Genomic DNA, 24,889 nt, shown 5'->3' with positions numbered 1-24,889 from the left:
CCCGGAGGGGAGGAGGGAGACACCCTCGGAGCCGACCGCGGCCTGGAGAGGGCCGGAGCGCCGGAGGCCCAGGGGCCCGCGACGAGTAGGGGTGGAGGGGAGGGAAGCGGGGAGATCGCGCGAGGAGGAAGCAGCCGAACCTCGGGCGGGCGCTGCGCATGGAGAACGGCCGCGGCGGAGGGTGCTCCCAGGCGTGGAGAGAGGCCGAGGGCGCCAGCGGGCGAGCGCGAGTCCGGGGTCTGCGCCGCGCTGCCGGTGAATAAAAAGGAGAGAGGAGGCGCCTCTTACTGCTCTGCCGGAAAACTGCAGCCTGCGCTCCTGATTGGACTCACCGAGCCCTAAACAAACAGCGCTCGCCGAAGGGTGCCAGGCTGTGGGTCGGAACTGCGCTCAGCGAGCAGCTGGGCGCTGGAGGTGAAGAGGAGGAGGAGGGATCTAGGGGAGGAGAGAAAAGAGGGTGGGGAGGGGACGGCGAGGGGGAGGGGAGCGCGCCGCCCAGGCAGACAATGAGCGCCGCGCTGCCTGCGGGCGTGGGCTGAGCCGCGAGCCCTGTCCCCGGAGTGGGGGCAAGTCCACCCGGGGGGCGCCGAGCCCAGGGACGCCGGGGGAGGGGCGGAGGCCATAGAACGCCTGACCTGGCTGGCGACCCGCACCCACACAGCGGCTGTGCACCCTCCCGCTCCCGCAGTCGCACACACACACCCACACGAGGGAGGAGGAGGGAGCCTTGGCACGGGAGGAGTTGGCAGTGCACAGCCCCGCGCCGCCGCCGCGGCGGGAGGGGCGCTCCAGCCCCTGGGTCAGCACGCCCCCAGAAGGAGGGGAGAAAGTGCTCTGCGCCCCCCCGCCCCCCAACCCCCGCCTAGCCCCTTCACAGCAAATGTGCTTTTTGCCCTGCGGTTGTGTGAGACCGACCTTAAACTTTCTCCGACCCTATCTCGGGATGCTAGGGCTCAGGTCGTGGTGGTTTCGGGAACCTCACGACAAAATTCCCCAGTTGACTTTTGGGAACTTTAACTCGGGTGGTCCTGTACGGAAAGGTAGTCTATGGGGTGCGCAGAATGGAAAAGGGCTTCCACATCAGTGGTGTTCGAGGACGCTCTCCAACTTTTGATGTCCCGTTTGCACGGAGATTTCCCTGGAGAGTTTCAGGTAAGTCGCAGATAAGTCACTGCGAAGAGGGGGTGTCACCTTCCCTGGACCCAGAGCTGAATGCTGCTTCCCCACCCCCACGTTCATATACACACCCCCTGTTCGCTCCCTCCAAACAGTTATCACAACTCTGTACAAACTGATATGGTCCCTAGCGGGCAAAGGGACTGGAAATGAACGTCGCGGGGTTATCAGCGCCGATCTGTCAGCGGCGACTCGCGCGGCCGCAGGCTCGTCCGCTGCAGGAGCCGTGATATATGTCTCGCTCCCTTTCGCTCACAGAAAGGATTTCTTCCGACAGACGTGACCCCAGAAGGCTGCCGAGGGAGAGTTTAGGACAAGAGGAGTTGTTTTTGTGAGAATGCATTTTTATGCTTTCCCCCGCCCGCCCCCTCCCCCCCCCCCCCCCCCCCCCGCCAGGTAAATCGAAGTAAATGATTTTCTGAAGGTCGGTCTCCCAGAAAGCGTTTGGGCTCTGGTTTTTTGTTTTGTTTTTATTTTCGTGTTTTCCCAGTTAGGGAAGGGAGAGGAGCCTGTGCAGAGTTGAACTGGGGTGGGGAGGTGCGTTGTAAAGTATGGTTTCCAGAGACGGTGAGACCTCGTCGCTAAGCGTTGTTTCCTCTGCATGTTAACTGTGAGTTGTGAACTTGTGGCTCCTGGGGGAGCGGGGACAGGGCCTGGCAGTGCGGAGGAAGGGGCGAGGAATTCAGGAAGTTGGAGAGAATTCTTCTTTTTTCATTCTTCGTTGTAAATTGCTTCTAAACACTTCTGAATTTTAAATTGCTACCGAGAAGGTCCAGAAACCGTTCTCGTCCAATTTAGTCACTTTTATTACAATCCACTTTGCCTCCCCCAATCACTGCGGCGGCTCCCAGTTTCAGCGTGGCCGCATTTTGAAAAGGCTGAAGGTAGAAAACTCTGGAATGGAGAGGTTGGCTACTGGAGCAGGATCCAGGGGCTTTAAATTTTAACCTGAGTGCGATTGAATGCGCGACTCCCAGAAGAGATAGCCAGGCGTCCGCCCGGCCGCTCAGCCCCCGCCAGGACCCGGAATGCCTTGCTTTTGGTTCTTTTCGTGAGTTTCACCAAATGTTTAAGTGGACTGCGTTCTGCAGAAGCTCAATTGTAAGCAGTGACGGAAATGTGTTGTGGACATTTGATTTCCTTTGATTCCAACGTTTTGAAATAATATTTCTCAGGTTTGCTATTAAAAGCAATTTTCTAAAAACTCTATCTTGTTTGCTAAAAATAAACTTTCTGGCTCAGTTTGTGTCCAGGCTGTGAATGGCCTCCAACCCTGAGCCCCGAGGAGATCGAGCCCTGGCGCGAGCCTGATCTCTGTCCTGTGTGTTTCTTTGTATTTGCAAGTACAAGGATGTCTGCGTGGAAATCCCTGGACACTCGATACCCGCCGGGGACCTGCTTTTCCCGCAGCTCCGCAGACGCGGCAGAAGGGCGCGCTGGCCCCGGCGCTGCTGGGACAGAGGTGAGCGGCGGGGTGGACATTGACCGATTCGACAACCTTCGGGCTCTAAGGGCTCGGGAAGGGACCCGGCATTTTACCCTCCAGATTCCCAATCTATTTTTAAAAATAATGTTGAAAACAAATGGGAAAAATAAGTGATTGCTCCTTTTCATGGTCACAGATTGTATTTATTTTTTCAGACTGGTTTTCCAACCAAACGAGGGAATGGGTAGTGAATGTTGTTGTTGTTTTTGTGTGTGTTGGTTAATTTCAAAATAAAACTGTTTAACTCGTACAGTTGATTCAGACAGAAAACCAAGCTGCCTGACCTCTCCAATGTGCCTTTTCTCCAGTGCATCTTTGGCGCTAGGGACAACTCTGGGGAAGACAAGCATGTTTTCAAAGCCACTCCCATGAGCCCCAGGCCCGCTCGTGGAGCTTCCTGGGCGCGCCCCAGCTGGTCTAGAAGGCCAGCAGATTAGGAAGTTCTGAGGGAAGAGGTGCACCCCAAACTAGGGAGAAACCCAAGAGCTGGGGAGAAGGCACCCACTAGTGTCCAAAGTACACGGACAGCTCTTAAAAGTTCCTGTTTTCTTCGTGGGTATATATATATATATTTTCTTTTCCTTCTTTTCCTTTTTTTTTTTTTCCACCCCCGCCTGTCTCCTCTTTCGGGATTTGCTAATCTTGAACGAAACTGTTTCTCTCCGGACTGTTTAGACCCAATGAGCGGCCCCTCCTGGGCGAGTCGTCCCCCTTACCCTCACAGAGGGCTGGCTCCCGGGCGCGGCCTGTCCCCAGGATTGATTTATTTGGGCCGCGCCACACCACTATTCGCGATTCAAATCCACCCAGAACACTGCAGCCAATTGGGCAGGGGGCGGGGGCTTGGCTGCCAAACGGGAAGGGTGTTTGGGGACCCAGTCTTGCGCCGCTTCCGGAGGAGCTGCGAGACCCGGCAAGGACCCGCGTCCCGGTGCACCTCCACCCCCGCGAACTCACGCTCATTTTACTATCCTGTCACAAAACTGGCTGCTTCGGCGATGTTTCATAAAGAAAAAGAATGCATTTCTGACTTAAAACATATTTTTAACTTAGATTTTTAACAGCCCAGATTTATGAGGCCTTCTCGCTTATACCATATTTCTTCCCGTCTCGGGACGCTTTTACCCAAGGACCCAGGGTCACCTCAGAGCCCCCCACCCCTGCCAGCGTCTGGGGCCAGTGGCGAGTTCCAGGCGGCGTGTCCCCCACTCAGTGGCCGCACTGCACCGTAGGCCGTCGACCAGAGTCCTGGCGGTGATTTTCTTTCTTTTAAGTTTAAATCTCGGAAAACCAAAAACACTCTTTAGAAACGTCAGGTGGTGGCGGCGGAAACTCAAAGGTCGCCCCCACCCCCAGCGCCGGCTCCCCGCCGCCGGCCACTTCGGGGGAAGGACCGCGCAGAGCCAGCGCCGGGGTCCCCGGGCTGTCGGAATCGAGGCCCGGCGCGTTACGCAGGCCAGGCCCGGCCCGGAGGCCCCTAGCCCGGCGCAGCCCCCGGCCGACCCCCGCGCGCCGCCGGCGGCCGCCAGCACGGCGCGGAGGTGGGCTCGCGGCGGCGGCGCACGAAAGGTCACCGCGGTGGCATTCCTCTCCGCGCTGTTTACGTGACTTAATGTACTCGCTGCGCCGCGGGTAAGTTCGGGCCGCGATAAGGGGGCGGTCGGGGGAGGGTCGCCGTAAAAGCCCCACGCCGGGCGCCTCCAGCCCTCCCCTCATCCATTAACCTTTTTACTTTCTTCTCCCCTCTCTCTCCAAGTCTGTTATCTAGGCCACCCAATGACCGACGAAAGATTTTCCCTCCCTGCTTCTCCCGTAGCCGCTTTAAACCAAATAAATTTAGCTATTAAGGGCCAAAATGTCTGACAAAAGATCGAAAGGTGTCTTTCCGTGATCGCTTAAAGAAGCGAAGGAGAAGCTTGCGGCTCTCAAATCCCGATAAAGAAATTCCGCGCCGGCGCCGGCCTCCCTCCCCGAGGCCTGGTTGCTCCCTGACGCCCTAAGACCCCGATTTCGGCGGCCGCAGACCTCAGATGGGCCCAGCGGGACCTGTGGCTGCCGCCTGGGGAAGGTGGAGGCTCCCAGGCTGCGGGGCCAGGGAGTGCCAGGCCCTAGGAGACGGGGTGGACACGGGGGTCCCCGGGAGCTGTGGAGCTCCAGGTGGGGATCTTAAAACGGCCCCCCTGCACTTCGCGGAAAAACTAAACCGAGCTCAGGGGGCCGAAATTACCACCCCGTTTTGATTATTTTCTGACACTAAATAATAAAGATAAAACCCAACCGCCCCCACCTACCATCCCACTCCCTGTGGGTCTGCTAAGGGGCAGTGTGCTGGTCCACGTCGCTGGTCCTGGGGCAGCGCTCCCTTTGAATCCCAGACTGAAGGTGGTGGGTGGAACTGAGGCTGCCCGGGAGGGTGTGGACTCGCAGAGTAACCGCACGCAGGTGGGAGGCAGAGGTCCAATCATTCAGTCATCCTCGGCTTGGGTTTGGTTTGAAGTGTGGTATTTATTATCATTATTAATTGCTACTGGCATCACTACATAAAGCCTAGGGCTGCCAGCTGGGCCGAGGCCCTGCCCCTGGAGTGATCCCTTCCCTTTCACCAAAGGGTGACGGCAGGGAAGATCCAGTTTCCTGATCCTGAATACTAAAAAGTGAGATTGGGGAGTCAGTTGTGATGTTTTTGAAGTTTTCTCCTTCCCTTAAGTAAAAGGAGTCCATATTCCAGACCAGCATAAACCTTTTCTACCTCTTTGAAATAGGACAAGGAGGTGATGGGGTGGGGGTAAGTTTCAGATGAGACCTCTTGGCTTCCCGGCAGGGGCTTTCCCAAGTCTTCTGCCTCCCCTAGTGTGTTCTCTGGCAGATGGTGGGGGCAGGACTCTCAATTCCAAAAGGCACCCCAGGGTCTGCTGTCTGCCCCCTCACACTGGCTGGGAAGTAGAAGATGCTTCTCTTTTTTTGTTATCTTTCCAAATAAGGTGAATGCCAAAAATCATCCGTCCTACATAATCCTTACCCCACCGGCCTCTGGGGAGGGGAAAATTAGCGCATCAGAGGAAAAGGGAACATTTCTGCTCCCAAGAAGGTGAAAGAGATGGAGAAATGTCCAACCCACTAGACAGGCAGGACCTAGGCTCTTCCTGGAGTTTGCTGGTATCACAAGGTGTGCAGGCCACGCCAGTTCTAGGGCCAGGGTCCATATGCCACTGTCCCTGGGCTGTCTCAGCTCAAAGACCTTCCTGACTGTTCAGTAGTTTTTTGGTTTTGTTTTTTCAAAACCAAAAAGTGTGGGACAGGGAATGCTAAAAGGAAGCAAGGAAAAGAAGGAAATCAGCTTTTGGAGACTTGCTAAATTACAAATGCCCCACTTTGAGTCAATTAAAGGGGCAAAATGTGCCCAAGAAACAAACAAAAAAATTACCCAGAAATATGACCTCTCCATACAGCTATGTTGCAAATATGCAGAGAATTAGGACCAAAGGCTTGTCTACCAGGTTGCCGTCCTCCAGTTCCCTGCCACTTGCCCAATGCATACTGAGTATGCACCGCACAAGGAAGAAAGAGAAGAGTTAGCTCCTAGTTTTGAAGTGTTTACAGTCTAGAAGGTTGGCACCTCTGTAAAGCCGGTTGGGCAAAATCCCACTTTCCAAGATGGAAGGAGATGACTGAGTCTTTTTCCCTTCTCTAAAAAAGTACTCAAGTCCAGATTGCCCTCTAGGCAACCCAGTGGGTTTGAAAAGAAAGGAGTGGCTCATACACTGAGGGAATTTCTAGGAGCCATTGGGCCTGCGCAGGACCCTGAGCCAGCCTGCCTGGGTTTCAATCCTGATGCCACCGTTTACTAGCTATGTGATCATGGCAAATAGCCCAACCTCTCTGTGCCACAGTTTCTTCATCTGCAAAATGGGCATAATAAAAGTACTCTCCTTATAGGATTGCTAAGAGGATGAAAAGGTTTCTTACATGTAAACTGCTAATAGTACCTGGCACATAGTAAGCGCTATATGAATATTATTACTAATATTTATTGTAATAGACTTTCATATACTACACCAAATTTCGATTTCTTGTTTGGCCCAACAGGAGCAAACTTAATTCCCAGTAAATAACTTCTTTGAGCACTCATTCAGTTGGGACCTGTGATTGACCAGAGGTCTCAAGCCTTTTCTATGTACTAGCAGTGAAGACTTTATTTATTGCATTATGGTAGGAAAGGAGGTGAAGGGTGAGACAAACATTAGGTTCTCTACTTGTCTTTGGTTCCTTTGAAGAGGAGACATCCCTTGTTGTTCCCCTTGCAAATGCCAGCAACAGATCTTCTGCAATGTCTTCTACAGGACAAAGACAGTAATCTTGAGGCTCCTCCTCTGCTCCAACAAAAGAATCCCTGTCCCAGCAGCACCCCTTCCTGGGAACCTCTTTCTGGCAGTAGACAGGAGTGAATTAACAGATCACTAAGAAGGATAACCTTGAGGACTGGCATTAGATATTAGCAGGGGTGGGGAGGGGGGAGAGAACTAATTAAAGTGACCTGATCATCTAACTTTAGACTTCTCTTATGCCTTTTTACTCTTCAATTTGGTTTTGCTATATATGCAGATTTATTATACTTTAATCACATTGTTTTTTTGAAGGAAGAAAAAAAGATCTCTGAGAAGCTAGGGAACACGTTATTGATAGGGAAAAAATCTAGGCCATTGCAGTCATTTTTCAACTGATTTTCTGTTTTGTTTTGTTTTTTTTCTTATAGCACCCTATCTTCTAAAAGAAGATCTAAACCTTCATAATGAAAACTTTAAAAAGGAATTTATGGGATATAACAAATAATACTCTTCTCTAGATAAAATGACAGGGAAAGAGATTTGTTTTTCAGAAGGCAAAGTCTGGAGGGAACATAAAAGTCTTCCCGTCCCTGCAGCTTTTCTGCCCGGTTTGTGCCCAGCGCCTGTTTTTCTCTTGTCTTTGACAGTTCTGATCTTCTCTACGTTTGATTTACTGAGTGCTGTCATTTCTCTGCTCTTTACTTTCACAATCACACATTCAAACCTGATAAAGTTCAAGACCCTGAATACTTTGCAGCTCTCCCAGATTTACAACCCTCCTGCCCCCCAGCCCAGCCAGCCGTCCTGAGGCTGATTGAATCCTCATGGACAGAAGCCTTTGGGAATCAGCGGAGAGCCAGAAGGTCCAAGAGGGCCAGGCCCAGGGGGTCCAAGAGGGCCAGGCCCAGGGGGAACGTCAGCCCCTGTGTCAGTTCTGTTACCCATAGCAAGTCTGGGTAGGTCCCTTCCCCTTGAAAGCGATTGTCAGCATCCTCTTGTTTTAGTTCTCACTTCCAGCCTGTAACCTGCCTGTGGGCAAGTACAGAAACTGTAATTCACAAAACAGAATTGGTGAGAATTCAAGAGGCTGAGATGGGAGTGTCGCTTGAGCTCAGGAGTTCAAGGCAGCAGTGAGCTATGATCACACCACTGCAGTCCAGCCTGGGCAACAGAGAAAAACCCTCTGTCAAAATAAAAACAATAATTTTTAAAAGGCAAGGTGCGGTGGCTCATGGCTGTAATCCCAACACTTTGGTAGGTTGAGGCGGGCAGATCACCTGAGGTCAGGAGTTCGAGACCAGCCTGGCCAACATGGTGAAAGCCTCTCTCTACAAAAACCGCAAAAATTAGCCAGGCATAGTGGCGTGTGCCTTTAGTCCCAGCTAGTCGGGAGGCTGAGGTGGGAGAATCACTTGAACCCGGTAGTTGGAGGTTGCAGTGAGTCTAGATCACTGCATTCCAGCCTGGGTGTAAGACCTTGTCTCAATTTAAAAGAGAGAGAGAGAGAGAGAGAGAATTGGATGCAAAATTATGGTCAATGTGCATGCATGAGTGCTAGATTTTCCTGGACTACTAAACAGCCTTGTAATCAAGGGCAAGACACTTAACCTCTTCGTGACTCAGTTGCTCCATACATAAAATGGTAAAAATATTGTTTTCTGCAAACATTAATCACAAACTAATGACTTGAGTCCCCTTTCCTGCATGTACATCTGTCAGGGCCCCAGGAAGACCGCTAGCATGTGACTGATCTGGCTCTTTGGTTTCTGTCGGGTTAAATACAAACTTACACGTTAATCTAAATACTACACCAGTGGGCTAAACAAAAGGGATGATCCATTTCCAAAGGCTGAACAGTTAACTTAGAGTCAAGATTTTCAAACCACTGAAATGTCTTCCGATAGAAGTTGCTATCTAAATTATTTATTCTTTGCCTGTGAATATAAGCCCACTGAACCACAGAACGCTGACCAAAAGCAATCACTGAGGATGGACTCCCTTATCCTCAATGATTACTCTAAGGGGACTTCATACTTACCAAATAAGCAATTCTTTTGCATGAGCTAATGTTTTCATTTATCTTGAACTATCAGTTTTCTGACTAAGGTAAACATTTTAGGTGGCAGCAGTTTAAGTAGGTTTTTTTTTTTTTTTAAATCACTGTTCTAAGTCACTGGACTAAGAAAGGTATGATTCCCCCCCCCCCCCCCCCCCCCCCCCGCCCCACCTTTAATGTTCATGTCCTACAGAGAGCCAAATTGTCATGATACCAAAGGGGAAAATTGTGTTAGCCTGTTAGGGAAGGAAGCAGAGTAGTTGCCTACCTTCTTCAGAAGGGGTTTTTATTTTTAATCTATCCACTCAAGAGACACCCTTTAGAGTATATTACAATGTTGCTTTTTCCTGGCCATAATAATATTCACCTCTACAGAGGTAGATAAAGATAGAAACCTGACTTAACGGATATCAAATAACTTTTTCTGGCTACTCTTAAGCTAGATTACTGCTGTTTATAATACCACAAATTAAAGGCATGCAATTATCCAACCAAAAAAAGTGTGAATATTATACCATTTTTAAAGATTGACTACCAGTGCCCAGCAAACTCTAGCCAAAAACCACAATGTGGATCCACAAAGCTGTCAACCTCTACATTTCAAAGTCATATTTCTGTCCAGAGCTCAGCACGCTTTGGGCAGAAGTGCAAAAGGCTAGGTGCATAGGAAAGGGTCTACCCAGTGCAACTGCTGCAGCAGCTCCCTGCCCCTCTGCACCTGGAGCTAGATTAAGCACCAGTTATGGAGGCATGGGTTCAAATCCCAGATATGCATCTTGCTGTTTCTCTTTAGTTGTGTGATCTTGGGCATGTTCCTTAATATCTCTACTCCTGGCCAGGCACGGTGGCTCACGCCTGTAATCCCAGCACTTTCGGAAGCCGAGGCAGGTGGATCACCTGAGGTCAGGAGTTCAAGACCTCCCTGGCCAACATGGTGAAACCCTGTCTCTACTAAAAATACAAAAATTAGCTGGACATGGTGGCAGGCACCTGTAATCCCAGCTACCCAGGAGGCCGAGGCATAAGAATCGCTTGAACCCAGGAGGTGGAGGTTGCAATGAGCTGAGATCACGCCACTGCACTCCTGCCTGGGCAACACAGCAAGACCCTCCTCAAAAAAAAACCATATATATATATATGATTTTCATGAAGATTAAATGAATTAATATTTATAAAATGCTTAGAAGAGTGTTTGGCTCACCATACAGGCTGTTTGAGATGTTTGATAAATAAGCAAAAACACAAACTTCTATTTCAGGCCACTTTTTAAGAGGAAGAGAGGAGGTACCAAGGCCTCAAAGAAGTGAGGTAGGAAGGTGATCAAAACTAAAAAGAAAAGACAAGAAAAAGCTTTTGTGAGCATCGGACATTTCCTACAGGGAATTATTTGCAATCAACAACTCAACCTGTCTGTCCCTAGCTGATAGTGCAAGTAAGTTTTTGTTTGTTTTATTTGGTCATTCAAACTCCATGATCCTGCTGAGACAAACACTATGGCGGGTACTAGGGGTGCAAAGATGCGTGACAATGCCCTGCCCTCAAGCTGCTCCCAGACAATCAGGAGAGGCAGACAAGGTTACAGAAAATTGTCACACCAGGTGGTAAGTGCCACCGTAGAGAGAAATCAAGGGACTGTTGGAGTGCAACCAGGGAAGGCTTCCTGGAGAAGTCTTAAAACTCACTGAGTTTTAAAACTCTTAAAACTGAGTTTTGAGAAATGACTTAATCAGACAAGGTTTAGGAAGTGAGAAGAAGCAAAGATAATTAACTGGAGCCTTAGTGTGAAGTGCCAGCAAGAAAGCGGAGAGGTTGGCAGGATTCGGATACATGCAAAGATTTTTTAACTACAAAATTATACCAAAACTGTAGATGCAAAAATACACCTTTTACAGCAAAAGATAAAGAGTGTCAATAAGGAAGAAATGATCAGATCTCTAAGTGTATTCACTGGAAAATTGACCTCAAGGATGAAAACCTCTTCAGACAGAGAGATCACTGTTGCATGCTATGAGGGCCAAGTCATGACTGAGTCTCCTAAAGTAAATTATAATTAGATTTGGGGCATTAAAGTGGAACTCAAAATAATAAAATTAGGCTGGAACACTAGAATGTAAGCTCAACACAGCTGGACACGGTGGCTCACACCTGTAATCCCAGCACTTTGGGAGGCCAAGGCGGGTGGATCATGAGGTCAGGAGATCGAGACCATCCTTGCTAGCACAGTGAAACCCCATCTCTACTAAAAATACAAAAAATTAGCCAGGTGTGATGGCAGACGCCTGTAGTCCCAGCTGCTTGGGAGGCTGAGGCAGGAGAATGGCATGAACCCAGGAGGCGGAGGTTGCAGTGAGATCGTGCCACTGCACTCTTACCTGGACGACAGAGCGAGACTTGTCTATTCTGCTCACCATGGTTTCCCCAGAGCCCAGAGCAGGGCCTGGCCCATAGCAGGACCAGCCTGGCCAACATGGCGAAACACTCTCTTGCTAAAAATGTAAAAATTAGCCAGGTGTGGTGGCACACGCCTGTAATCCCAGCTTCTCAGGAGGCTGAGGCAGGAGAATCGCTTGAACCCAGGGGCAGAGTTTGCAGTAAGCCAAGATCACGCCACTTCATTCCAGCCTGGGCAAAAGAACAAAACTCCATCTTAAAGAAATAAAAAAGAAAAAAGAAAGAAAGAGAAATTCAAACTTCCTCCTTTCCTATTCCACCAGTCCCTGAGATTCTACCTCCTCCATGAGATCTCACCTGACAAATTGGAAGAGGAACAGTGGGTTTTGTTCCTACATAATCACCTCATGTCCATGGCAACAATACTCATGAATAGTCCAGAACCAATTTAACCTTGGCATACAAGAGGCCTCCCATGCTTTAAGTGCTAGTTATGTTTCTGAAGAGTTGTGGGCATGTAGCATTTTTAAAATTCAAATTATTCAAGCCCACCCTGAGTGAAGAAAAAAAATCAAATCACTTTCTGGTTGATTTACACTATAGCTTTTAATTCTTCATTTCAAAGTAGTTATCAATTAGCAGTAACCTCCAATGTTTATAGTTTATGTTTCTCTGTTCCCTATTGACTCTCCTTTAAGACTATAATGATTTTTTTTTTTTTTTTTGAGATGGGGTCTTGCTCTGTCACCCAGGATGGAGTGCAATGGTGGGATCTCGACTCAATGGAACCTCTGTCTCCTGGGTTCAAACAATTCTCATGCCTCAGCCTCCAGAGTAGCTGGGATTACAAGCATGCGCCTCCCTGCCCGGCTAATTTTTTTTTTTTTTTTTTAGTAGAAACAGGGTTTCACCATGTTGCCCAAGTTGGTCTTGAATTCCTGACCTCAGGTGATCCATTGGCCTTGGCGTCCCAAAGTGCTGGGATTACAGGTATGAGCCACCGTGCCCAGGCAAGACTGTAATGATTTTTAAATAAATAAGTTCATAGTTAATGCACTGGGAAGTACGGTTTTTACTTTCAGCTCTTTAAATTAATCACCTATATATTTTTATATATTTGTAGCAGAGGCTGCTCTTTGCCTCTAATATTTGCTCTCCTTTGTATTTTATTTTTTGGGGATGGCGTCTCGCTCTGTCACAGACTGGAGTAAAGTGGTACGATGTCAGCTCACTGCAACCTCTGCCTCCTGGGTTCAAGTAATTCTCCTGCCTCAGCCTCCCGAGTAGCTGAGATTAAAGGTGCCCGCCACCATGCCCAGCTAATTTTTGTATTTTTAGTAGAGACAGGGTTTTACCACATTGGCCAGGCTGGTCTCGAACTCCTGACCTTGTGATCCACCTGCCTCGGCCTCCCAAAGTGCTGGGATTACAGGCATGAGCCACTGCGTCCAGCCCCTCCTTTCTTATACAGGAAAAGACGTTTTAGCTCTGTTAATTGTTGCCCAGCTAAAGACTACATTTCCCAGATTTTTTTGCAATTAAGGGGGTCTAAGAGACCAGGTTCTAGATAGTGGGATGTGAGATAGAATTGTAACTTCTGGACCGGGTGCGGTGGCTCATGACTGCAATCCCAGCACTTTGGGAAGCTGAGACCAGTGGATCACTTGAGGCCAGGAGTTCAGTATCAGTCTGGCCAACATGAAGAAACCCATCTCTACTAAAAATACAAAAATTAGCTGGGCATGGTGGCATGCACCTGTAATCCCAGCTACTCTAGAGGCTGAGGCATGAGAATCACTTGAAACTGGAAGGCAGAGATTGCAGTGAGCTGAAATCATACCACTGCACTCTAGCCTGCCTGGTGGAGTGAGACTCATGCCCTCCGCCCCCGCTCCAAAAAAAATGTAACTTCTGGGTCATTCCCTTAAGAAACGTGCTTTTCCCCTAACCTTTGCTCAAACTACTGGCTGGAATTTAGACATGATGGCAGGCACTGGATCAGCCACAGTGAGACAGAAGCTACATATTGCACAAAGTTGCAGTAAAGGGTGTCAGTCTGTGACATCATAGAGCTTTAGAAAAGGATCACTTATTCTCAGACTGTTCCATAAAAGAGAAATAACTTTTAACTTGTTTAAGTCACTGTAATATTGGTATTTACCTTTGCAGCAAAAACATATAAATATGTACACTTGGGCCGGACGCGGTGGCTCACGCCTGTAATCCCAGCACTTTGGGAGGCCGAGGCGGGTGGATCACGAGGTCAGGAGATCGAGACCATCCTGGCTAACACGGTGAAACCCCGTCTCTACTAAAAATGCAAAAAACTAGCTGGGCGAGGTGGTGGGCGCCTGTAGTCCCAGCTACTCCAGAGACTGAGGCAGGAGAATGGCGGGAACCCGGGAGGCGGAGCTTGCAGTGAGCCAAGATGGCGCCGCTCACTCCAGCCTGGGCGACAGAGTGAGACTCCGTCAAAAAAATAAATAAATAAAATAAAATAAATATGTACACTTGTAAGAATATATGTAATATATGTGTGTGTGATCTATAAGAATACTGAAACAAAACCCAGTGCAGGTATTATCCAGCTTAAGAAATAAAATATTATCAATATCGGCTAGGCATGGTGGCACACGCCTATAATCCTAGAACTTTGGGAGGCCAAGGCAGGCAAATAGCTTGAGCTCAGGAGTTCAAGACCAGCCTGGGCAACATAGCAAGACCCCTTCTCTATTTCAGAAACTTTTAAAAAAATAATAATAATTTTAAAAAGACATTATCAATATCTCCGAAGCCCTTGTGTGAACCTCTTTGGTCATTTCCCCCTTACTATCTCCACAGCCAGCAGCAATCAATACCATGAACGTTTCTGCAGATAGATAGCTCAGTTTTCTGACAGGCAGCACCTGGCACCGGGCCCTGTGCACGTCAGCATTTAGCAAGAGTTAGTGCTGATGGAAACGGTAATATTACTGTGGTCTCTTGAGGTTTCAGGCTGCCCTTCAGGCCAGGGCTCAGAACCCCCAGGATCCCCAGGAGATACTCTTGCTGATCCTGCCCAGAATCCCTGGTGCCCTGTATTCTATTGCTGGGTCCCTCCTCCTGGATCTCTGCTGGCCAGAGTTCCCTTCACCCACACAGCAGGTGGCATGTCTGCCTTCACCAGTGGCACTCTCCTTTGGCTCCCCGGGCAAAGCAAAAAATGAGAAACTGTATCATCCATTGTTGACAGTCTCTTCCTTGGAATAACTGCATAGAAGAGTTTAAAATATCTATATATCCACAGATCCACAAAATTATCTACATATATCTATAATCAGCTATTAGTTTACCAAGTTGTTAAGACGTAGAACATGATCAGTCAGTGTCTAGTGAGTGAATTCATGGTTCTATGATTGAGATTGAGGCAAGTTTTGAAGATTAGTAATGTTAATAAGAGTTAATATTGGACAAGCGCATGCCTTGTACCAGGCATTGTTCTAAGAGCTTTTACATTTTGTCTCCCTAACTCTTTGAGGTAGGTACACATTTTACAGGGGAGGCACAGAGACGCTAAGAAAATTCCCCAAGGTCGCTCAGCTAGTTAAATGACAGAGATTAACTTCAAATACAAGCAGCCTGGTTCTAGAGTCCAGGTACTGTCATTTCTTTTATGCCTAAGACTTTCAAAATCATGCTGTGGATTCTTCTTTTTCATCCAATCCATCTGTTAAATCTAGACTTTTCGTTGCAGCAGTGAGAGGCTTTACAGACCAATCTCTCAAAACAGAGACTAGGACAAGATCAAGTTCCTCTTCTTGCCATCACTCAGAAAGGAGCTAGTATTAAAATTATTTATTGAATGGACGACTTAAAATAATCTCTTTGTAAATGTGATTTCCGGCCCCCAATATACTGGCCTTGTTCCAATAAGCCCAACTCACAAGTCTGACTCTCAATTCAAAAGAGCCCCATTCATTCACTCTCTGACACATTTATCAGCAATTTTGTAAAAACAAAAAATCATACCTAAGTATATATATACATTTGTATGCACACATACATTTATAAACACATATACACACACACACATGCATGCAGTTGATTGTTATTAATGATAGCTATGTGCTATAAAGTTACCACAAACACTCAATTGGTGAGTACCGAGCCATTGCTCCCAGGGGAAATAGAGGGTTAAGTTTCTATGAGCCTCTGGCCACCATGTTTTCATCAAGCTTGTTTTATGTGTGTTTCTGTTTAAAGACACCTTATTTCATATGTAGTGTTGATTCATTAACATTGAATTCACAGCCAATAGCACTATAACTCATGCCTGAATGAAGCTTCTCTAACACATATATTTTCTGGGTAAGGCACATTATAGCTTTCTTGCACTTAGGAACACTAGACAGCACCTTCATACTATGCTTAGAGGCCATTTCAAACAGCAAAATCACCAACAAAAGGCACAAAAATGTGAAAAACGTGGCACTACAGAGACTTTGAAAGGACACTTGTTTACAGTATGAGTGCTGAAACAAGGCAGAACATAGTCCTGTTCAGCCTCAACTGGAAACAAGCATGTTGAACAACTCAGATTTTTTACTGCTCTGCACATAGCTGGGAATGACCAGGAAAGCACCGTGAGTATTGATTTGGGGATTACCAATAAACATTATTGAGTATGCAAATTTGCAAATATCAAATCTGCCAATAATGAAGATCACATCTATATAGTCTCTTTGCCCTTTTTAAATAATCTATGATAGACTGGGCATGGTGGCTCACGCCTGTAATCCCAGCACTTTGGGAGGGCGAGGTGGGCAGATCACAAGGTCACCAGTTCGAGACCAGCCTGGCCAATATGGTGAAACCTCGTCTCTACTAAAAATGCTAAAATTAACTGGGTGTGGTGGCACACATCTGTAGTCCCAGCTACTCAGGAAGCTGAGGCAGAAGAATCGCTTGAACCCAGGAGGCAGAGGTTGCAGTGAGCCGAGATTGTGCCACTGCACTCCAGCCTGGGCGACAGAGGGAGACTCCGTCGCAACAATAACAATAATAATAATCTATGATAACCAAAGTGTGGGATCAGCATTAGACAGTGATTCCATGATGTCAAACCTTCTGATTTAAAAGTGAAAACAGGCCGGGTGCAGTGGTCATGCCTGTAATTTCAGCACTTTGGGAGGCTGAGACGGGTGGATCATTTGAAGTCAGGAGTTCGAGACCAGCCTGGCCAACATGGTGAAACTCCATCTCTACTAAAAATACAAAAATTAGCAGGGCCTGGTGGCAGGCACCTGTAATCCCAGATACTCGGGAGGCTAAGGCAGGAGAATAACTTGAACCTGGGAGGCAGAGGTTGCAGTGAGCTGAGATCGCACCACTGCACTCCAGCCTGGGTGACAGAAGAGACTCTATCTTAAAAACAAAAAACAAAAAAGTGAAACATTTTATGTGCCTTCCAATGTGCTGTCTACACAATGACAAATATGTCAATAATTTCAAATATGGAAATGTTCTTCCAAATACCTAGGAATAGTACTAACAGCAGCTAACATCTCCCCAGTGCTTTCTGTGAGCCAAACACTCCATGTGGATTGTCTCAATATAATTCCCATAATGGCACCGCAAGGTGGGCACGGTTATTATCCTGAGGGTGAGATGAAGAAACTGAGGCCTGAAGAGTTCAGAGGCTTAACCACAGAGCTCGTCACTCCAGTTCTCCAGCCCACGTGACCGCCTGACCAGCCCGAGAGGCCGATCCCTTCATTATTCTCTCTCTTTATGTTGTGGGTGAGGGAACAGAAGCGAGGAACTAGCCAAGTGCTGAAAACCAGTCATACAATTGGGGTAAGACTCAGACTTTCCACTCATCATCACTGCACCATTTGCTCCCTGAGTCTGTGAGATCTAAGGAGGGCCGATTACGTCTCATTCATCTTTTTATTCCCCTCGACGCAGTGTCCAGCACACAGAACTCAGTAAATGCTGGTTGAACAAGTTGTTGCCTAAGGTTTTAGATAATTCCCGAAGCCCAAAGCATACATTCCAGCATTATCCATAGCATACCATTCCACACTAAAGACAATGATCTCTTCAGATGGCTTTTTACATTTCAACTTTTTTTTCCTCTCACATCCTCCTAAATAGAATTCTAAGTCAGAAAGTTTGAACATCAGTTTTTGGGAGGATTCCACATTGAATAGAGTTGATGATCAAATGACATCATAAGTCATTTTCTGATCCAATTATCTGAATATAAACAAATCCTTACTGTAGCCTGTGGAAATTTTCTAATCCCAGGCATTGTACAATTGGTCTTAAAGGGATTATTATTGTGAGGGTATTATTGCATTGGGCATTGTTCCTGTACTTCTCAGACTGAATTTTTATAAACTTTATATTTCACAACATTCCACTCCTTCAACTTCAACTCCAATTCTAGACCCCCAACTTCAAAATACACTCCACATTTTTTCTTGAATTCAGCCACTTATGAATATTATGTTGGTTGTATTTATAATTCTGAATTGGCCAATAACTTATTAAGCCTCTTAAAACAACTGCTGAGGCAAGAGTTTGAGACCAGCCTCAGCAACATAGGGAGACTTCATCTCTGGAAAAAAAAAAAAAAAAAAAAAGTCAGGTATGGTGGCACGTGCCTGTGGTCCCAGCTCCTCAGGAGACTGAGGTGGGAGGACGCTTAATCTTGGAAGTCAAAGCTGCAGTGTGTCATGACTGCACCACTGCACTCCAGCCTGGGCAACAAAGTGAGATCCTGCCTCAAAAAAATAAAAATAGTGGGAGGCTGAGGTGGGTGGATCATCTCAGGAGTTCAAGACCAGCCTGAATAACATGGTGAAACCCTGTCTTTACTAAAAATACAAAAATTAGCCAGGCATAGTGGTGCACACATGTGATCCCAGTTACTTGGGAGGCTGAGGCAGGAGAATTGTTTGAACCCGGGAAGCAGAGGTTGCAGTGAGCCGAGATTGCACCACTGCACTCCAGCCTGGGTAACAGAGCAAGATTCCGTCTCAAAATAATAATAATAATAATAATAATAATAATAATAGGCCGGGCACAGTGGCTCACACCTGTAATCCTAGCACTTTGGGAGGCCAAGGCAGGCGGATTGCCTGAGCTCAGGAGTTCAAGACCAGCCTGGGCAACATGGTGAAACCCTGTCTCTATTAAAACAAAAAAATTAGCTGGGCGTGCCAGCATGTGCCTGTAGTCCCAGCTACTCAGGAGGCTGAGGAGGAGAATGGCTTGAACCCAGGAGGTGGAAGTTGCAGTGAGCTAAGATGGTGCCACTGCACTCCATACACGCCAGCCTGGCAATACAGCGAGACTCAGTCTCAAAAATATATAAAAATAATAATAAAAGAATTAATGGCTAATAAGTACAAATCACCATGAATTTATTAAACGCCAACAATGTCTTCAGCACCCTGAATGTAAAACATAGGCATACCTTCCATTTTCAGGACCCAGATCATTCTCCTCTTTTGTTTTCATCCTTCTAATATTAAGGAACAGATTTCAGTCTTGAGAATGAGCAACTTCCTTTTGCCATTAGGTATAACATAAAGAAACAGAATGATGACTGGCACATGCCAAAACAAAAACAAACAAAAAGAGTCACACCAAAAATAGAGAGAAAAGAGTACACAAGAAATAAGGGTCACTGTGAAGGGCTCATTCAAATAAAATGTCAAGGTTTTCCTTTTTGTTGATCTCAATTTAAAAATACCATCACTTGGTCAGGCACGGTGGCTCACGCCTGTAATCCCAGCACTTTGGGAAGCCAAGGCGAGCAGATCACAAGGTCAGGAGATCGAGACCATCCTGGTGAACATGGTGAAACCCCATCTCTACTAAAAAAAAAAAAAAAAAAGTTAGCAGGACGTGGTGGCGTGTGCCTATAGTCCCAGCTCCTCCGGAGGCTGAGGCAGGAGAATCGCTTGAACCTGGGAGGCGGAGGTTACAGTGAGCCGAGATCATGCCACAGTACTCCAGCCTGGTGACAGAGTGAGAATCCGTCTCAAAAAATAAAAAATTTAAAAAAAATAATAAAAGGAATACCGTCACTTACATTTTCCACTGCTTTGTTCAGCATGGACTAGGGGGCCAGGGTAATGTATAGTGTGAGAACTGGTAACTTACTTGAGGAAAATCAGCCATCATCCTTACCAGTGCTCCTCCCTTCCTGGAAGCCCCCAGTACAGGGAAACAGGGACAAGACTAAAGCACACTTCACATAAGACACAAGGCAGAACTTTTATAAGAATACTAGACTGGGCGTAGTGGCTCACGCCTGTAATCGCAACACTTTGGGAGGCTGAGCAGGGAAGACTGCTTGAGCCCAGGAGTTCGAGACTAGCCTGGGCAACGTGACGAAACCCCATCTCTGTTGAAAAAAGAAAGGAAGAGAAGGTAGGTGAGGTTGCTGCCCTACAGAATCCTTTTTAAAAATGTGTCACCGCCGGGCGCGGTGGCTCACGCCTGTAATCCCAGCACTTTGGGAGGCAGAGGCAGGCGGATCACGAGGTCAGGAGATCGAGACCATCCTAGCTAACATAGTGAAACCCCATCTCTACTGAAAATACAAAAAAACTTAGCCGGGCGTGGTGGCGGGCGCCTCTAGTCCCAGCTACTCGGGAGGCTGAGGCAGGAGAATGGTGGGAACCCGGGAGGTGGAGCTTGCAGTGAGCAGAGATCTCACCACTGCACTCCAGCCTGGGAGACAGAGCAAGACTCCGCCTCAAAAAAATAAAATAAAATAAAATAAAATAAAATAAAATAAAAATGTGTCACCATCAGATATTTTACCTAATGGATGCACCCCAAATAGATCCATAGCAGAGAGTCAGCAGAGACCCACATCAGTTCCCCGTCCTTCTGTTCCACAACACCAAGAGCAAACATCAGTACCATCTTTTCTCTTATTTGCTTCATATCTCTCTCCTTTTTTTTTTTTTTTTTAAAGATGGAGTCTCGCTCTGTCACCCAGGCTGGAGTGCAGTGGCACGATCTCGGCTCGCTGCAACCTCTGCCTCCTGGGTTCAAGCAATTCTCCTGCCTCAGCCTACTGAGTAGCTGCGATTACAGGTGCGTGCCAGCATGCCCGGCTAATTTTTTGTATTTTTAGTAGAGATGGGATTTCACCGTGTTGGCCAGGCTGGTCTCAAATTCCTTATCTTATGTGAGCCGCCTGCCTTGGACTCCCACAGTGCTGAGAGTAAAGCATAAGCCACTGTGCCCAGCCTTATTTGCTTCATCTCTAACACAGCTACAAGGACTGTGGGCTGGAAATGAGGAGGAAACAAAGGAATTGTCTCTCACTTCCTCCCGCCTCCAAGCACCGAATCAGGGGCCCACTGAAGAGGCATTATTCCTGGATATAATCCTAAGGCAGTCATCCTGAGGAGAGAAGCAGCATCCAAACAGCTGTTCTTTTGCCAAAGAACAACTGCCAGGCCACAGCAGAGGGGCCCCAGTGAGACTTATTGATAGGTGACCATACATTAAGGAGCAAGAGAACAGAGAATGGGAATGACGTAGAAGGAAGCTGTCTTCCAATCTGAACCCTCAGAAACTCAAGGAAAATGAGATCCATTGACTTCTTTTGAATCAAGATACATAGGAACACCCAAGAAAAAGCCATGAAATGAGCCAGATGGTCTTTGGGCCCCTGCTCCCATACCCAGAGCTGTGTACCCAACAGGGACTTTCAGTAGGGTACCCCAGATTCAGTCCTTCCCTCCTCTCTTTCTCAGCACTCACCCCCCGAACAGGTGGCCATCAGGCTGATCTCAGCTAGCGTGCCACTGGGAGGTAATGGGTTAAAATTTTTTTTCTTTTTTTTCCAGTGGACACTCTGTGTAGCACAGTTTCTTTAAAGAGTGATTGGTAGAATTTCAGACTTCTTGGTGTGGTCTAATGGGAGAGAGTTTTTGGAGGAGTCTCTTAGAAACATTTAATTCCTGCCAGGTAGACAATCACTGACCACACCTACAGGTAAAGTAGGTTTTGCCTAATTATGACCACAGACACGGATCTTTTTATTTCAAGGCACTCTCTGTGCTTCCTAGACCACTTATTTTTCAATCTGTAACTTAAATATTGAACCAAAGTATTATGAACCACTGCATTTTTGTGTTGAAACTACCTCAAGATGGCCAATGTCTCTATTCTTAGAAAAAGTCCCTACTTTGACTAACACATGGGTGGAGGAAATTACTATTTGCTTTTGCTTAGAAATGTGAGCCTGTTTGGATCTCTCAGGTTTCCATAAAAACTGACAAATCAAAATAATAAGTTTGCTGCAACAAATAAGGTATTTTGTGTATAAATATTTAGTGGCAAGATGTGAGTGCTAGAATTTCAAAAATAGTTAATGATGGTAAATCCTCAACTGCTGTGAAAACAAACAAGATACAGCTTGCTGAACAGGGAATGAACAATCTTCAAGTGCTGTATTATTCAAGAATGCTGCCCTATTTCAGGAATCCCATTTAACTGACTTAAAATGAACCAGTAACAAAGATTCATAGAATGTTAAACTTAGAAGATACCTTAAACTTCATCTAATATGATACCCTCATGGGAAACTTGAGACCCACAGAGTCCTGACAATTTCATTTGTAAGTTGCTTATATGGAACTTGTAACAGATTTCTCCATAGAAATAATATGATACCAGCCTGGGCAACATAGCAAAAACCCATCTCTACAAAAAATACAAAAATCAGTCAGGCATGGTGGTGTGCACCTGTGGTCCCAGCTACTCAGGAGGCCGAGGCGGGAGCATGGCTTGAGCTTGGTAGGTTGAGACTGCAGTGAGCTGTGATTGTGTCACTGTATTTCAGCCTGGGAGACAAAGGGAGACCCTGTCTGAAATAAAAAAGAAAGAGACAAAGAAAAGAAAGAAAGAGAAAGAGAGAGAGAGAGAGAAAGAAAGAGAAAGAAAGAAGGAAAGAAAGAGAAAGAAAGAGAAAGAAAGAAAGAAAGAAAGAGAGAGAGAGAGAGAGAGAGAGAAAGAAAGAAAGAAAGAAAGAAAGAAAGAAAGAAAGAAAGAAAGAGAAAGAGAGGAGAGAGGGAGAGAAAGGGAGAGAAGGAGGGAGGAAGAAAGGAAGGGAGGGAGGGAGAGAAGGGAGGGAAGGCAGGAAGGCAGGAAGGCAGGGATAAATGATGGTTAGAGCCTCAAATACTGCCCTTCTCCTCCTCATTGTACAATGTTGTATACTTGAACTGCATTGTTTTCTGCTATTGTTAACTTCAAGGGTATACATTTAATCTACATTCTAGGTGCATATGAGCAATTAACTACCATTCATAACATCATGTCAGAGGGAAAACATGGCCCCCAGAGATGGGTGTATGGAGGCACCTCCAACCCTTGGTAAAAGGCTAGAATATTTTCGGTTCCAAGAAACAATATCTTCTCTAACTGGGTTAACAATAAGAACATTTATGTGTTCATGTAACTGGAAGTTCAGAGCAGAATTGGCTTTAGAATCACCTTAACCAGGACCTCCTGCTGCATTTCTCTGCCACTCCCTTCCATGTGCCTCTGTCATTCTTTGGACTTCATCTTTAACTTGCTTTTCTTAGGTGGCAAAAGGAACACGATGGTTCCTGCACATCCTGGCATGCAGATGAAGGGCAGTCTGTCACAGGTTCCCAAGCAGGAGTCCTGAGATACACCTTGACTGGACCTGGTAAGTCACATGTCCACTCCTGAACAATGGCCTTCAGTGGGAAATGGAATGCACTGATTGGTTTAGCCAACCAACTGTTAAGGTTGAGATCTTCTCTTCCCTAAGTACATGGGTGACGATGTAAACTAAAGTAAAAATGTGAGTTCATTGAGATAGGTGAAGGGAAGAATGGATAGATAACCCACCATGTCCACTAACCTGTCTCTCCCCGTAGTCCCCATCCCCAACCACCGCGGGGAGGTATTGGGTGGCAGAGCTGAGGAAGCTAGATTATCCCAGGCAGGCACACGAATGTGGGGAGCAGAGAAGAAAATGGAAGGATTCTACTTCTGTTCACCCTACCCTAGTGTATACTCTACCCTCACCCTTTAGAAGCCCCAGATCATAGACACCCACCCCCTATCTCAAATCCCAGCTACACAGACTTTCACTCCAGTTTAAAACGTTAGGATCTGCCACCACCACTAGAAAGAAAAATATCAATAGAAACATACATTTTTCCTGCATAATTTAGAAGCATCTTATGTGTTTTCTGTCTTCCTCTCAACTCTACATCCTTGCCAAAGAGAAATATAGCAGCCCTAGAAATATAACGGATTCTGGCCGGGTGTGGTGGTTCACGCCTGTAATCCCAGCACTTTGGGAGGTCGAGGCGGGTGGATCACCTGAGGTTGGGAGTTCAAAACCAGCCTGACCAACATGGAGAAACCCGATCCCTACTAAAAATACAAAATTAGCCAAGCATGGTGGTGCATGCCTATAATCCCAGCTACTTGGGAGGCTGAGGCAGGAGAATCGCTTGAACCCAAGAGGTGACAGTTGCAGTGAGCTGAGATCGCGCCACTGCACTCCAGCCTGGGCAACAGCAAGAGACTCCGTCTCAAAAAAAAAAAAAAAAAAAAAAAAAGAAGTGTCCCCAACTGTCTACAGAATATCTTTCTCTTTTTAGCTTATGATGAAAACAAATGTATTAATAACTTTAAAAATGCAAGATATCAATCACCAGAATGTCCAAATAACCTAAAATTTTTTCTCCTACATGCCACTTTAGAAAATATAAAAAGATAAATGACAAGAAAACAAGACAATGTAGAAGAGGAATTTGAAAAACAAGAGCTGACGGCCATTGGTTTTAAATGGGACTACCCAATGAGAGTGGCTGTTCACATTGATGTGAAACATTGTCCAGTTTTAAGGTAAATACTTTCCTCCAGTTTTGTGTTTGGATTCTTTGAAGAGTGGAGATCCTGCTATACATGGGAATGTTAATTAACCAGAACCTCGTCACTATTCTGGATAAATGGAAGCTTCTGTATTCAGAATTTAAAGTTGTTGTTAAGAATTCAGCTTGAGGTAAAGATAAATTTTGTAATTTATGTCTATAAGAAGCTTCTATGTAAATACTATTGTTGTTTGCAAATAATAGATTGGATTATAATGGGTGAAAAAGTATATAATAATTAGCCAAAAGAATGGTAATCTTTTTTTTTTTTTTTTGAGACAGAGTTTTACTCTTGTTGCCCAGGCTGAAGTGCAACGGCACCATCTTGGCTCACTGCAACCTCCACCTCCCGGGTTCAAGCGATTCTCCTGCCTCAGCCTTCCTGAGTAGTTGGGCTTACAGGCATGCGCCACCACGCCAGACTAATTTTGTACTTTTAGTAGAGATGAGGTTTCTCCATGTTGGTCAGGCTGGTTTCGAACTCCCGACCTCAGGTGATCCACCCACCTCGACCTCCCAAAGT

General features: G+C 46.5%; 2 protein-coding genes and 1 long non-coding RNA gene across 8 annotated transcripts in view; 1 reads left to right on the top strand and 2 right to left on the bottom strand.

The window, feature by feature from the left end:
• GATA6 (GATA binding protein 6) overlaps nucleotides 1-400 on the bottom strand; it is a 32,887-nt gene extending 32,487 nt beyond the window's left edge. Inside the window, exon 1 of the mRNA XM_003914229.4 lies at nucleotides 141-400. The gene's annotated coding sequence lies outside the window, so the exon portion shown is untranslated. The remainder of the gene's footprint in view (nucleotides 1-140) is intronic.
• Nucleotides 401-853: 453 nt separating this feature from the next.
• Nucleotides 854-24,665, top strand: LOC108583043. 6 transcript variants are annotated; one of them, XM_017951614.1, is made up of 4 exons: nucleotides 854-1,152; nucleotides 1,435-1,507; nucleotides 2,521-2,638; nucleotides 23,038-23,144. In XM_017951614.1, the coding sequence occupies exons 1-4, from the start codon at nucleotides 1,062-1,064 to the stop codon at nucleotides 23,083-23,085; spliced, it is 330 nt and encodes a 109-aa protein (XP_017807103.1). In that variant the 5' UTR covers nucleotides 854-1,061; the 3' UTR covers nucleotides 23,086-23,144. The 6 variants fall into 6 exon arrangements, 2 of the variants coding, with proteins under 2 accessions (XP_017807103.1, XP_017807101.1); XR_001897234.2 differs by adding an exon at nucleotides 24,196-24,665 and having other exon boundaries at nucleotides 866-1,507; XM_017951612.1 differs by lacking the exon at nucleotides 23,038-23,144 and having other exon boundaries at nucleotides 2,521-2,912.
• On the bottom strand, nucleotides 3,690-5,080 carry LOC103879612. Its single transcript, XR_640299.4, has 2 exons — nucleotides 4,954-5,080; nucleotides 3,690-3,943 (listed from the first exon to the last, which is right to left on the bottom strand). It is a non-coding gene; the product is annotated as an uncharacterized LOC103879612 (long non-coding RNA).
• Nucleotides 24,666-24,889: the final 224 nt, after the last annotated feature.

Source organism: Papio anubis, chromosome 19 (genome assembly GCF_008728515.1).
Source record: "Papio anubis isolate 15944 chromosome 19, Panubis1.0, whole genome shotgun sequence".
Classification (NCBI taxonomy): domain Eukaryota; kingdom Metazoa; phylum Chordata; class Mammalia; order Primates; family Cercopithecidae; genus Papio; species Papio anubis.
This window is presented reverse-complemented; position numbering and strand designations above follow the sequence as displayed.